Source organism: Haliotis rufescens, unplaced genomic scaffold (genome assembly GCF_023055435.1).
Source record: "Haliotis rufescens isolate VD_foot unplaced genomic scaffold, xgHalRufe1.0.p SCAF_9, whole genome shotgun sequence".
In the NCBI taxonomy this organism is placed as follows: domain Eukaryota; kingdom Metazoa; phylum Mollusca; class Gastropoda; order Lepetellida; family Haliotidae; genus Haliotis; species Haliotis rufescens.
The window spans coordinates 47,420,502-47,435,292 of NW_025964383.1; the positions used below are offsets into that span (position 1 = coordinate 47,420,502).

The 14,791-nt window shown below is 40.8% G+C and overlaps 1 protein-coding gene across 4 annotated transcripts in view; it reads left to right on the plus strand.

Annotated features, from left to right (window-relative positions):
* The window catches only part of LOC124127331, a 36,921-nt gene that overhangs the window by 14,479 nt on the left and 7,651 nt on the right, over positions 1-14,791 (plus strand). For all 4 annotated transcript variants that reach the window (XM_048390327.1, XM_048390330.1, XM_048390328.1 and 1 more), the window contains exons 7-9: positions 3,136-3,192; positions 3,679-3,734; positions 4,232-4,340. In XM_048390327.1, coding sequence (XP_048246284.1) covers positions 3,136-3,192; positions 3,679-3,734; positions 4,232-4,340 — 222 coding nt within the window. The remainder of the gene's footprint in view (positions 1-3,135; positions 3,193-3,678; positions 3,735-4,231; positions 4,341-14,791) is intronic.

Consider the following 14,791-nt stretch of genomic DNA (forward strand, 5'->3'; position numbering starts at 1 on the left):
GGAAGTTGCGGTGGTTATTTGTTGTTGGTTTTAGTAGGAGGGTTTGGGAAATGGATTAATTATTGAAGATTTAGTTTGATTCTGGAAGGCTGGGATAAGGTGAGACAAGTGGAAAGCGGGGATTAGGAGATATTTAGTCGAAGGAGTGGATAATATGAGTGGTGGGCGTGGGTGGTGAGTAGGAAAGAGCGTGCGTTGTGTTTAGGAGAAGGGGGATTAGGCGTTTTTTGTTTTTAGGAGATGGGTCAAAGGGTGTGTTTGAGTGGTGGGCGTGGGTAGTGAGTAGAAATGAGTGCGAGCTGTGTTAGGGAGATTGGGGAGGATAAGGCGTTGGTTATTGAGTGTTGTTGTTTTTTAAGGATTTAGGGGTTTTGTGATTAATTCGGTGAGAGTGATTTTAAGAGTATGTGAATAAGGGTAACGTGATAATTACCGATGATGGAGTTTCCTTGGCTGGCTATCAGGCAATGCTCTGTGCTGGCTTGGGAAGTGATGCTCGCTTGGAGTACAAACTGCAACTGATTGTCTGGCCAAGACTCGTTTATTTACAAACCACCGTCCTATAGCTGGAACACTGCTAGGTTCGGCGTTAAACAACAAACAAACAAACGGTGAGAGTGATTTTAAGAGCATGTGAAAAAGGCTGAAAGGATAACGTGATAATTACCGATGATGGAGTTCTCCTTGGCTGGCTATCAGGCAATGCTCTGTGAATGGGGGACATAGTGCAGAATAGATATAGTAGGTGGGGGATTAACAGTAACAACAATAGTATACATGAGTGGGATAACATAGGTAGGTGTGACAACAAAGGGATGGTGCTGTCACAACACGATGGGCAGAACACACATAGCTGGGAGTAAATAGGGTCATGAAGCCAATAAACAGGATAAGTGATTATTGTTTGATGAGTTCATAGTAGGCGGGTGGGATGAAATAGCCTTGATCTCTGTTGATTGATTGCTTGTGGCGGCGAATGTGGACTGCTTCTGTTAGTTTTCTTTTACTGAAATCATGGAGGTTGTTGGCGAGGTTTTGAACGTTGTCCCAGTTGATGATGTGATTGGGACATTTGCTTATATGGTCCGAGATGGCTGATTTACTGTCTGGTTTGATGGTGGAGGTTTAATGCTCTTTGATTCTGGTGTTGATTGGGCGGGAAGATTCACCTACGTAAGATTGTCCACAGTTGCAGTCCTATAACGACCTCTTCATGGTCTAGAATAGTAGAAAATAGACATCACATATGTATAGAATGCTAAGGTTTCAATAGTAAAAAAAAGAAATGTATTAAATCCATGTTGGGATCTCTTGTTCTGAGGTAGTGAGCTGAATGTTACATTTTGTGAATATTGTTTGCCATAAATAGGCGTGGTACTAAAGTTGGAATAGCTATATGCAGATTAATAGTTTGTGACTCAACACACGCAAGATTAAAGTGTTGACTTCTGGTTTCGCTGCAAACACAAGGATGACGATCTGGATGAAGTCTGATGCTCCTCAACCCTCTGAAAGCAGTGGATTCTGTGAGTAGAAACTACAATGCCGTTCCGCATTTTCACATGGATACTTCGCTGAGACACAGTAAACTGACTCTGAGCTGACCAATCCTTGTTTTATCCCTTCAATGCCGACCTTCTACTATCCGGGCTGACCCTCTATCCACTACACCATGGAGGCGGTCCAATGCTCTCGTTGTGTCGCTGTATTAGTGCTGAGTGCGGCAACAACAAGCGCTTTGAAGACCTGCCTGTTTACAGACCAACTGATTACATCCAAATCTTCGCTGATGTTCATGTTAAAGTAATATCTGTCAAGACACCACAAACCACGCAACTTTCAGTACACATATGCCCTAGGTTTGGAATATCATTCACAAGCATACATCTCTATTTATTTATACAAATTCCATGTCTATTAATGGACATCATTCCATTCTCTCTAATGAGGGGACCCACGATGAAGTGATATCATTCCCACCTTCCAAATGAGGGGACGCTCTTTTGAGTGATATCATTCCCATCTACCAAATGAGGGGGCGCTTTGTTAAGTTGATATCTTCCCCATCTCGATGGTCTTAAATGAGTCGACGACAAGGAAATAAATGCTCGGGGAAAATGACTAAACGTAGACAACATTATTTGAACTTTAAATGGCGGACTTGATACTGTAGACGTTTCTGCGTTATTTGACTGTCCTGGTATCTCCTGTTTCGTAGACACGGGTGGCTCAGTCGCCTAAGGGGCCGATATTCGCTGTGCTGAGCTGCGTCCCTTTGGGTTCCCTAGAAACCTGAGTTCAAATCCAAGTTCGTCCCGATTATGTTTCTAGGCTTGTCAGCACTTCGGCCTTCGTCACCTTGGGCTTTCCTCCCACATCAAGCCGACTTCGTGATGTGACTTGCATACTAAACATTTTACTAACAAATAACAGCTTAAAGAATAATTAGCTGCAACCTTTCTTCGCGTATTTGGCTTTAGTCCATCGAGAATCATAAACATGCGGGCCCCACCACAAGTGATCACCTGCACAGCTTGGATGTTGATGAAACATGCATTGTTATCTTTAACAGTCGAAAGCAAACACCTCAATGACACCAAGTTTTGCAAACATTGAATGCAATCTAACGACTTTCCTGCATTTCTAAAAAGTCAAATCAGGTCTTTGGACTGTAACCATCTCTAACAGAGTTGCCACAGCATTTCCCGAACTACACAGCGCAACACTTGGCGGAATTTTGACTTTCAGTGGATAATTTCAGTGACAATCTTGTTCGTGACCAGTTGTATAACACTTCCGTTTCTTTCGGTGTGCGTTGGTATCTGTCCCTAGTGACACTTATTGTTCTCAGTGTTATACGACGGTCCCATGCCTGTAGGGAATAAGCAAATACGCCTCTGTTCGTGCGTGTGCGTGCGTGCTCGCGTGCATGCGTGCGTGTGTGCATGTGCGTGGTCGGGGATACCAGTATCCGATACTAGTTTGTCAGTTAACCCAAATAGACCCATGCTGGGTAACAGATACAGCTACGAAATGTGAAGTTTACGTTACTTTATATTCGTTAATAGTAATATAAGAAATATAGAAATTTAGTGACAACATAAGCACTTAATCTTCAGTACTTATCTTTTACAGTTACAGCAACAGAAACAATAACAGATGTAAGTGAGGACCAGTTTCAGGCTACCGAAGGTAATACTATTGAGATTATGGAATATAGAACATTGGTTTAATTCCCCCTGAACTAGACAATCCATGACCAATAATTCACGTCATAGATTCCACGTAATTGGGATACGACGACATGCATCAACCATGACCTCTCGATGAAGTCGCATCTTACGACAGGCACATGTTGATGGGGGTCTGTATTCTCACCAGTTGCCGCATTGGTTGAATATATATGATGTAACTGGAATACTAAATATTGTGGCGTTAAACCCAACGCACTCACTCACATATCACCTGTTTTAATTTGTTAATTTTAAAATAAAGCTGAAGTTGATATTCAAGAATACTGTCAATCTTATCAAACCTAATCAGTTCTATTTTGAAAGCTTACGTATGCATTTCAATGTCTGTATTCTTCCTGGAGTTCCTGGTGAAGTGCATGTTAGTTTCAGTGAGTGCTTGTGTTGCTTTAATTACTAGCATATGTCTGACGTCTTTCAATTACAGATCTGTCAGAAGCTGAAGGAGGACACCGTCACAGAGGAGGTGTCAGTAAACCGCGGGTAAATCTATGTGTTATGTTTGACAATCCTACAGTTACACTACCACGATAGACAGGTTTACAGTTGTATCATCAGTTAGGCACACCATAGTTAGACCAGGCCTCATGTCCATAAAGTTTGCAATTCTGTTAGGGAGAGATGTCGAAAATGTTAAACTTACACGACAGACAGACATGCGCTTGACGCAAAGACGTGACCTCGAATGTTTGACCCGCGAATTAATGGTCAAACTGAGTAAAAGAAATAATGCTCAAGGTCGCCAGTTACCACATACTACTCCTGTATTTCGTCACTTTACATAAAATACATGGAATCCGTTATGTAAAGACAATTTCAGAATGAACTGATTTCAGCCAAACCAAACAAAATGTCACATAATATCCGTATTACCCATTATACCGGTGGAACTTTCATTTTGCTGAGTAATACCACCTAATAAAAAGAGCACCTTATATTTCATACAAGTCACCCATGTCAAAACTCATTTCTCATTTCAGCAAAAGTCTGAATCAGTTATTCGTCTGAAAAGACAACTGGCAGACCTGAAGCAAGAACTAAAGGCAACCACTGACAGGATGCACAGACTTGAGACTACACACAAGAAAGGTAACCTTGGTGATGTTTGTTTTGTGTGTTGGCGGTTGTATGCCCCCAATTCGCGGCAAATGACCTGCCAATCTATTTAAGATCTCTGAGCCTTTTATCTGACTCCATACATGCCCAAGTGCAACAAACCCTTCTCAGGTCACGTGAGGTGAACCTTCTAATCAGACAAACAGCACGGGTCAGCTGCTGTCATGTTGCTGATGATTGGGCCAGCTGCTGTCATGTTGCTGATGATTGGGTCGGATGCTGTCATGATCGGTTAGGCTGTTGTTATGTTGCTGATGATCGGGTAGGCTGTTGTCATGTTGCTGATAATCGGGTCAGCTGCTGTCATGTTGCTGATGATTGGGTAAACTGCTGTCATGTTGCTGATGATTCGGTAGACTGCTGTCATGTTGCTGATGATTGGGTATACTGCTGGCATTTTGCTGATGATTGGGTAGGCTACTGTCATGTTGCTGATGATCGGGTCATCTACTGTCATGTTGCTGATGATTGGGTAGACTGCTGTCGTGGTGCTGATGATTGGGTATACTGCTGTCATGTTGCTGGTGATCGGGTAGGGTGCTGTCATGTTGCTGATGATCGGGTCATCTACTGTCATGTTGCTGATGATCAGGTAGACTGCTGTCATGTTGCTGATGATTGGGTAGGCTGCTGTCATGTTGCTGATGATTGGGTAGACATACCGTACTTCATGTTTTTCGTCGAACGATGAGGTAAGCTTGAGTCTACACTCAAAATTTCACAATAGCCAATGTTGTGTGTGCTGCTTTGCCTAAACTTGGCTTTGAAAATGTTTGCGTTCTCATAATCATTTGTTGCTAAAACTAGGTTTTTTTTCATATAAACTCTTACAATGTTTCCTTATTGGTCAAATTCACGAAGGACTTAATTTGTCATGATTCGAAACCAAACACCCTCGTTAAGACCCGGAAGAAAATTGGCCTTCTGCAAGCCACGCTTGTTGTAACAGGCGACTAACGGGGTCGGTGGTCATGATCGGTGACTCGGTTGATGCATGTCATCGTATCTCATTTGCGTCGATACATGTGTCAATCACTGGATCATCTGGTCCACATCCGAATATTCATGACCTGCCGTCATATTGCTGAATTATTGCTGAGTGAGGCGTAAAACAACAAACAAGCGAACAAAACCAAAAATGAAACCAGGATAATTTGTCTAGTGCTTGATTTAAGGACCACCATTTTACACCGTCGGGGTGCGCTCCCAACCACGTGACCTGTTCACAAAGCTGTCTCAGCACTAAATTTACGACCAAAATTGAGACAGGTCAGGACCTTTTGGATGACAAACAGTCGATGTTAAACCCTGGGTGTCAATATCTATAGTTGTGTTGGAACAGTTTGGTTACACCTGAACAAAGAAATAATGGATTGTATTGCGTGATCCCTATAAGTATCAACTGACGTCATTCTATTATCATTAGAGGTTCTTGTTTTCTCAGGATAACCTAGTCCCCAGGCTACCGAAGTAGATTGTACAGAATACTCCAGGTACTTTCTATCATTCGTCCCTCAATCCAGGAACAGTAATCAGAAGGCCGCTCTCTCCACGTGGTATTCTATGGAGAGACTCTCTGTCCTGGAGATGTAGTTTGCATGTTAATCCAATCCATATAACACACATTACAATTGTGCGGTCACAGTCACAGGGATCGGACCTGCAACCTTCGTATCTGTAACCAAGGGAGTGAACCACGCGGCGACAGAGTCGCTGATAATCCACAGAATCTCTTCCTCAAGTATGCGAGCAAGATAAATTTTACGGACGTTTCCTAACGTTCATGGAACGCGTGTTGGATACATAAAATTGTTCTGGCAGATTTTTGTTTCGACATTTGAGACAGATGAACCAATGTCCCTCGTCTTTGGTTAGAAATGTAAACTCGGGGTCGGTGATGAAAGGGTGTTCAGTTCAGACATGCTGCTCGTGTTCTTTTTTTCACGCGCTGTCCTCGAATTCGTTTTTAACCGCCAGGCTATTGTTTCCATGTCAGGTATCCCGACGTTTGTTTTTTACCTCGTATTTCTTGTATTTAGACGGCTGATATGACAGTTAAAACACTCCCCGTCGGTTTTGATTGAAAATAAAAAATCCGAAGCTCGGGTTTTTTCTCACTAGCGCTTTTATATATTCAACTATAAATGTTAAGCTTGGCGGAGTTATGCCCCTTTTTCTGTGTGCATGTGTGTTGACCTCTTCGCCGTGTTTTGAGTGAGTGAGTGAGTGAGTAAGTTTAACGTCGCTTTTAACAGTATTCCAGTTATATCACGGCGTGTCAGCTTAATGTGGGAGGAAAGTCCGAAGTAATGCAGGTCTCAGACGTTTACCACTTCGGTGAAACCAACGAGCACGGGTATGGTGCTGACAAACCTAGAAACATAATCGGGGCGAACCGGGATTCGAACCCACAATGATAGGTTTCTGGCGTGCCCAAGGGACGCAACCCTGCACAGCGAATCGCGGCGCCTTAGACGACTGGGCCACCCGTGCCCCCATCGACGTATTTTGACTTCATAGTGGAAAATATGTTACTGCCACATTCAACAGGTGTTGAATGTGTCACGTTCTACGTAACCACACAATTGTAATGAACGTGTTGTAATGTTGTTCAGATATAAGGCAGTATATTGTTAGCTCTCAGTGTGCATAAAGCAGTCCAATCAAACCTGTCGTTGCACGGTACTTTATCTATGTACGAATAAAAATGGCTACATTTTAGAGTTTTCTTCGTTGCAAAACAGACAACATTTACTTTTCATTTAGAACTTTCTGATTTTCAAACCAGTCTTCAATTTTACACCACCGGGTAGACAATTCAACACTATACATCTCCGTCAAATTGCAAAGTCAAGCAGAGCCAGAGACGCGCGACAGCAATTCTCGTACACCACTCATTCATCAGTACTCATAAAAATGTGTGTCTGACAATTAACTCGGCAACCAGGGTTCTAGCGGTAATGTAATGAATGACGCTTCCAAGCATTGAGTCAGAGACCTCGCGAGATCCGAGCTTATGCAACTCGCCCCATGTGAATGCCGAATAGTATACAACTTCAGTTCGTGCAACTAATCGCATACACCTAGGTGTACCAAAATTGAAGAAAACGATTCGGCAGTATGGGTTCTGGCAACAAACCCGAGTCTCGAACCTTAAAAGATGTCTTCACGTGTATTTAAACTACCTCGTACATGAGTTGAGAAACTTAATATTTGTTTTACTTCAACGGACTGGGTTTTTTCGAAAATTTGTGGCGTAATATATTTCCATATTTCAGTCTATTTCCTTGAATAATAATATTCTGCAACTGTTTACCAGTGAGAGGCGACTAAGTGCATTGGTCAATAGCCTATCAACCTGTGCCGGTCGTGGGAGGCGACTGAGTGCATTGGTCAATAGCCTACCTGTGCCAGTCGTGAGAGACCACTAAGAGCATTAGTCAATAGCCTATCAACCTGTGCCAGTCGTGAGAGGCGACTAAGTGCATTGGGCAACAGCCTACCTGTGCTGGTCGTGAGAGGCGACTTAGTGCATTGGTCAACAGCCTATCAACCTGTGCCGGTCGCGAGAGGCGACTAAGTGCATTGGTCAACAGCCTATCAACCTGTGCCGGTCGTGAGAGGCGACTTAATGCATTGGTCAACATCCTATCAACCTGTGCCGGTCGCGAGAGGCGACTAAGTGCATTGGTCAATAGCCTAACTGTGCCGGTCGTGAGAGGCGACTTAGTGCATTGGTCAACAGCCTATCAACCTGTGCCGGTCGCGAGAGGCGACTAAGTGCATTGGACAATAGCCTATCAACCTGTGCCGGTCGTGAGAGGCGACAAAGTGCATTGGTCAACAGCCTATCAACCTGTGCCGGTCGTGAGAGGCGACTAAGTGCATTGGTCAACAGCCTACCTGTGCCGGTCGTGAGAGGCGACTAAGTCAACAGCCTATCAACCTGTGCCGGTCGTGAGAGGCGACTAAGGCGAAATTTCTTGGTTTACGGATTTCAAACTCATTTCAAAAGTGAGGTAGGCCAATTTGGAAAAAAAAGCCTCTCACATTTTTTTTACTTGAATTTTGTCCTAAAATGTTAGGTAGGTATGAAAAAAAATATCCTGGAGTAACGAAAGTAAAATAACTCAATTTTTCAAAAACATTTTATTATATCCCTGGCACTGAGCTTGTGCACAAATGGCAATATAACAATATTTATGTCATGGGTGGAAATGCATGAAAGCTTTTTTGGCAGCAGTGGGCGACGTTTTACTCTTTCAACACCAGCCAATCAGAAGATTACTGCTGTGACACCAAGTTCCCAGATAGTTTTGTGTGATAGATGCAGCCAACGTTTATCAAGGAAATTATCTGCTTGTGAAACATCTTTGCTACTACATGTTTGACCATACACTATTTGAAAGGTCTAATTAATCCTATTGTTCATAAATATGAAAGTTATGTGTATTACATTATTTAAATAATTCATTAACAACTTAATAAAGTTTGTTTTCAATAAAAATAATGAGCTAAAACATTCATAACGTCCAGATTAAGGACTAATGAAACGAAAATTAAAGGATTTTCGGCAAATATAAGACTTCATAAAATCCACTTACCTATTTCGTTGTTTTTTTCATTTGTTTACGTAGTCGGAAACATTATTTTAAAAAGAATTACAAATAATATCTGTCATCACCCATTTCCCGATGATAGTGGCTCTCCGCTCAATAACATGAGGAAATACCTCCGTTTTCAACGCTTCGTGTGAACAACACATACGTCGAAGGCTGCCATGTCAGTATACATAAAAAAAGCTTATATTGTTTCACCGACATAATCTGCTACAAGGTTCGTGATTAGTCAAATTTGAGCACGTGACCTAAGGCAGCCAATCAAATTACAGCAACGGTAATTTTCAGACTTTGGCGAAAGGTTTGGGTTAAACCTTGTTATTCTGAAAGTTTTAGCATGAAATCGCGATCAATATTAAAATATGGAACTTTATGAATGCATAGTGCTAGGTTAAGCCCCCTTACACGGGCCTGCGACCTTTGTGCCACCTTTGAGCGATCAAAAACTGGCCAGGACGCTCAATCGTCCTTTAAACCCAGAAAATCATGTTTCTATGTAACTGCTCCAGCAGTTGTTCAGCAGTAACTGCTCGAGTTGTCCAGCGTCTGCAACCACAATGAAACACTGCAGGAACAAACCCTCTATTTATATGCAGGCTGAGGAGGCACTACAGGTAGCTCAAAGGGGGCAGAAAAGAGGCAGAAGCATTGCCATGGTGTCTCAAGGGTTGCCGCTGTCGCTGATGTTGGCACGGCGGTCGCCACAGTCATCGTTCAATGCACGCTGTTGGTCGCTCAAAGGAGGCACAAGGGAGACAGAGCAGAACGCATCTATTACCTGTGACAACTGCAATACCTGTGCCCCCCTTCTGCCACCTTTGAGCAACCAACCTCCTCGGCGACCTTTGTGCGACTGTTTTGAACATGTTCAAAACTTCACGGCGATGTCTAAACCTCCTGTGTACCACCTTGGAACGACCTAGGCAACCATTCTGCCTCCTTTGAGCCTCCAACGACGACCTGGCAAATTTTATGGTCGCACACGGGAGGCACAAAGGTCGCCATCCTGTGTAAAGGCCCCATTACGAGCTGTGACAAAGATTTCATATGCATATATTTTGGCATTAAAGACTTCCTGTCCAAGCCGAGAATTCGAGGCGACGAAAGCCGAGAAGTCATTTGACTTATGATTACATGCGATCGCACGAAAAGATGAAAATAATAACTTAGATGTCAGTTTAGCAACTTTTACATATACGTTTGTTGATTTTATTACTTTGTATAATGTATTGAAAGATTTGCTTGAAACGTCTTTATTTTGCTGTTTGACATGTTCGAATTGCGGGAAATATAGTGTCTAGTGAATACATTTTAAATCTATAGATAAACAATGATAAAATCAAATGGAATACGTATTTCAGACATTGTGAAATGCGACAGATTTAATAAATGAATGATATGACAAGTAGGTTAATAAAGTTATAAACTATTTTGACGTGACTTAGTCGGTCTACCCTGAGGTGTGTGAGTCGTGGCTTCTTGACTGGCCAACAGTGTTGAAAGAGTTAAACTGGTCACCACGTGCACTGCGCCTTGCGTTGACAAGCTTTGATGGTATTAGAGAAGGATCCCAGTGAGAAATATCAGAGTGACTTCCCTTTGCTTTACGCTCGACGAGGAAATGAAATCTTTTTTTGTTTGAATTTTTGACGAAAAGATCGGCGGACATAAAAAAAGGGTAACATTTGGACTTTGAAAGAGCGGCGCATCCATAAACCAAGAAACAAAAAAAGTGTCGCCTTACGTTTAATACAAAACTGACGGTCTTAGGTATAAACAACCCTCTTCGACCATAACGCATTGTTTGTCACAGTCGTTACAGACTGACTATTGTAGTTCTTCTCGCTTCTTGCCTTGATTGACAGGTCCTATGAACATTGTTTTGTTCCTACTCCACGTTGATTGGCTACTGACCTTGTAGGCGTGTCAAGTTATGTGCCTAAAATTAAACAATCCTGATTCAAGTCACGCCACAGTATGTATTCCTACACATGGAATGTTTATTAATCTCGTCATTTTTGTCTGCTTCGATATATACAACTGTTCTTGTTGAACTATTGTAGACAAAACATGTCTTCGAATTTAATTATAAGCATTGACTGTGTCTTTCGTTCGGTTCATACAAAAGTTTGCACATTGGTTTTAAGATTCATACCTCAATGAAACATACTTAGTCAATCCTCAAGTACAGCATTGAATCTGTTTATGTTATCTTGTTCTGGTAGATCCCCATTTCCATAAACTATCAGATTGAGATCAGTTGGTGTATTTGCGAGTATAAGTTGGTGTATTTGCGAGTATAAGTTGGTGTATTTTCGAGTAAAAGTTGATGTATTTACGAGTATAAGTTGGTGTATTTACGAGTATAAGTTGGTGTATTTTCGAGTAAAAGTTGATGTATTTACGAGTATAAGTTGGTGTATTTGCAAGTATAAGTTGATGTATTTACGAGTACAAGTTGGTGTATTTGCGAGTATAAGTTGGTGTATTTGCAAGTATAAGGTGGTGTATTTGCAAGTATAAGTTGGTGTATTTACTACGAGTATAAGTTGGTGTATTTGCGAGTATAAGTTGGTGTATTTACGAGTATACGTTTGTGTATTTGCGAGTATAAGTTGGTGTATTTGCGAGTATAAGTTGGTGTATTTGCGAGGGTAAGTTGGTGTATTTGCAAGTATAAGTTGGTGTATTTGCGAGTATAAGTTGGTGTATTTGCGAGTGTAAGTTGGTGTATTTGCGAGTATAAGTTGATGTATTAGCGAGTATAAGTTGGTGTATTTACGAGTATAAGTTGGTGTATTTGCGAGTATAAGTTGATGTATTAGCGAGTATAAGTTGATGTATTTGCGAGGGTAAGTTGGTGTATTTGCGAGTATAAGTTGGTGTATTTGCAAGTATAAGTTGGTGTATTTACTACGAGTATAAGTTGGTGTATTTGCGAGTATAAGTTGGTGTATTTACGAGTATAAGTTGGTGTATTTACGAGTATAAGTTGGTGTATTTGCGAGTATAAGTTGGTGTATTTGCGAGTATAAGTTGGTGTATTTGCGAGGGTAAGTTGGTGTATTTGCGAGTGTAAGTTAGTGTATTTGCGAGGGAAGTTGGTGTATTTGCGAGTGTAAGTTGGTGTATTTACGAGTATAAGAAGGTGTATTTGCGAGTGTAAGTTGGTGTATTTACGAGTATAAGTTGGTGTATTTGCGAGTAGAAGTTGATGTATTTGCGAGTATAAGTTGATGTATTTGCGAGTATAAGTTGATGTATTTGCGAGTATAAGTTGGTGTATTTACGAGGGTAAGTTGGTGTATTTGCGAGGGTAAGTTGGTGTATTTGCGAGGGTAAGTTGGTGTATTTACGAGGGTAAGTTGATGTATTGGCGACTATAAGTTGGTGTATTTGCAAGTATAAGTATTCAGTAAGATCAGGCTATGTTGTGAAATATTTTATATTCTACCATGACATTGATGAATGCTTGATTCTGATTGGTTAAAAAGGGGTTTCCTTTTTGCTACGGAAACCCCTTTCAAATATATTAAGCCTTTTCACAAAAAAACGTGCATATGAATACATAGATAGCCTACATATCGATTCACAGAAAATGGCTGCCGATCGATCACCCCCATATGAACTGTAAAACATATCTATATTTCCTCTAATACACGCTGGGTCTCTAATACCAGCCAGGTCTCTAATACACGCCGAGTCAAGGGCTCTCGCGAAATTAAAAGATTTAACGAAGGCATATCTTTTGCACACAAATGAAATATTTATGAAACTGTTAGAGAAATGTTCTATGGTGACCAGAATCGGAACAATTTCAGCTATTTCCTCATTGAAACAACCGACAATGAAAGTAAAATATAACATTATAAAAATTGTTTGAAAAAACATCACACCAGCAGGGATAGTTAGTCAACATGTTAATGTTGAACAGCATCACGAGCACAGTACTGGGTTGTCTTCTGGTTTCCCGCAATTCTTGAACAGCACTGTTACTGTTAACAATTTCTTTGGCAGCCATAACTGAGAGTGCAGTGCAGATACAGTGACAACCGGGACACGTTAGGACGGTTCTCAATTCAGGGTGGGGAGGTATAATAAATTAAAGATTCACACATTCAAAATAAGTGAAAGAGTGATATCTAATAAATTTTGTTGAGAAAATAATAATTGTTCATTTTTTTGGTAACTTTTTCTGAAACCTACGAACAGATAATATTATTATTATTGAAACAACCGACAATAAAAGTGACATATAACATAATAAAATGTGTTTGAAGACATTTTATCCATGACAACATGATGTTTACTAACCTTTTTCTGATCGATATCCATTGCCATCTCCGTCAACCACCACCGTTAGAATTTGGCAGGAGGGGATTTGAAAGTGCATCGGAAAACACTCCCTTCGAAAGTCCACGAAAACAATCTCCCAACTGAACTGACAGCTTATCAAACTTGAAGAAATTCATTTCAGAACACGCACAATTATGAAAATCATACACGACCTACTATTTCTGGACCAGAAATGTCTAAGTTCCGTCACTATTTGGCTTTGGATCCGTGAAATCTTGAAATTGACAGGTCACACCATGCAGATTCCTCGTTTCAAAATATCCGGCTCGTCTGCAGCCTAAACAGCTGCTGTTCAGTCATTCTCGTGAGTGAGTGAGTGAGTTAAAGTTTAACATCGGCAATAATTCAGCCATATCGTGAGGAAACAAAATTTGATATGAACAATATATATTAAACTGTATCAAATTCTGCCGACAAAGAGCAGTATAATGACTAGAACATCACAGACTTTCGTAAAACTAGTTTGAGAATAAGTAAAAATAGATAACTAACTAATATAATCATTTAACAACACATTATAGAAACAGGCTATAGATCGCCACCAACTGAAGGTTGATCACCGCGCTGGGGACCCTGGGGACTTTCAGTACTTTTGCTACCTGTATGGACCCCAGTCGGATTTACATCATCCCTTCAGTTGTTTGCGATGGCTGACAAATTTAGCCAAACATTAAAATAACACATATACTACTATTAAAAACGTGGAAGAAATAAATATACTTTGCAAGACGTGGTCTTACTCAGTCATACTCAGTTCCATTAGTAATCACATGGATGTGCCTGCAGGCTCGATCAATCCCAGTTAATCTACAGGTAAATGTTGATCCACATCATAGATCGGGGTTGTCATCTTGCTTCTTTTAACTAGATCTAGTTAATGTAAACACATGATTGTCAGCCATTGACAGCTGTGAGGTGTGAGTAACCGTGATGTAGGTCAAGTTCTGCCACATCCAAGTTCGGGGTGGAGAGGCATTTACTTTGATTTTATTATTGTTCACTGGGGGTAACTGCTATCTAACTAATAATTCTTAGACATGTTGAATGTATATTAGAATGTTAATTCATAAAGTTTGCTGTAGAAATATATTCGTTTAGCATTTTAAAACCTTTTTCTATTGACCGTCACCCCTACAATAGAAATGATGGCATGTTCGATTTCCAAGAAATGACCTCTCGCACAAATTTCACAGAAACGACGGCCAGTCGACAGTGTTCAACAGTGTGCAACAGTTTGATAGAAATTAAAACATCTCTATCTTTGGATTAAGTTAGGAGTTATATTTGTCAACTTCTTTTGAAAAACTAGATCTATGTGTTTTGAACACTTATTATGAACTACTCACGACTATGGTGTTTTTTAATCTTCAACTTTTGTAATAATTGCTACATATATAACTACCTGTGACTTTTCAGAATATTCTCTGATTGCGGATTGTGTTATCACGC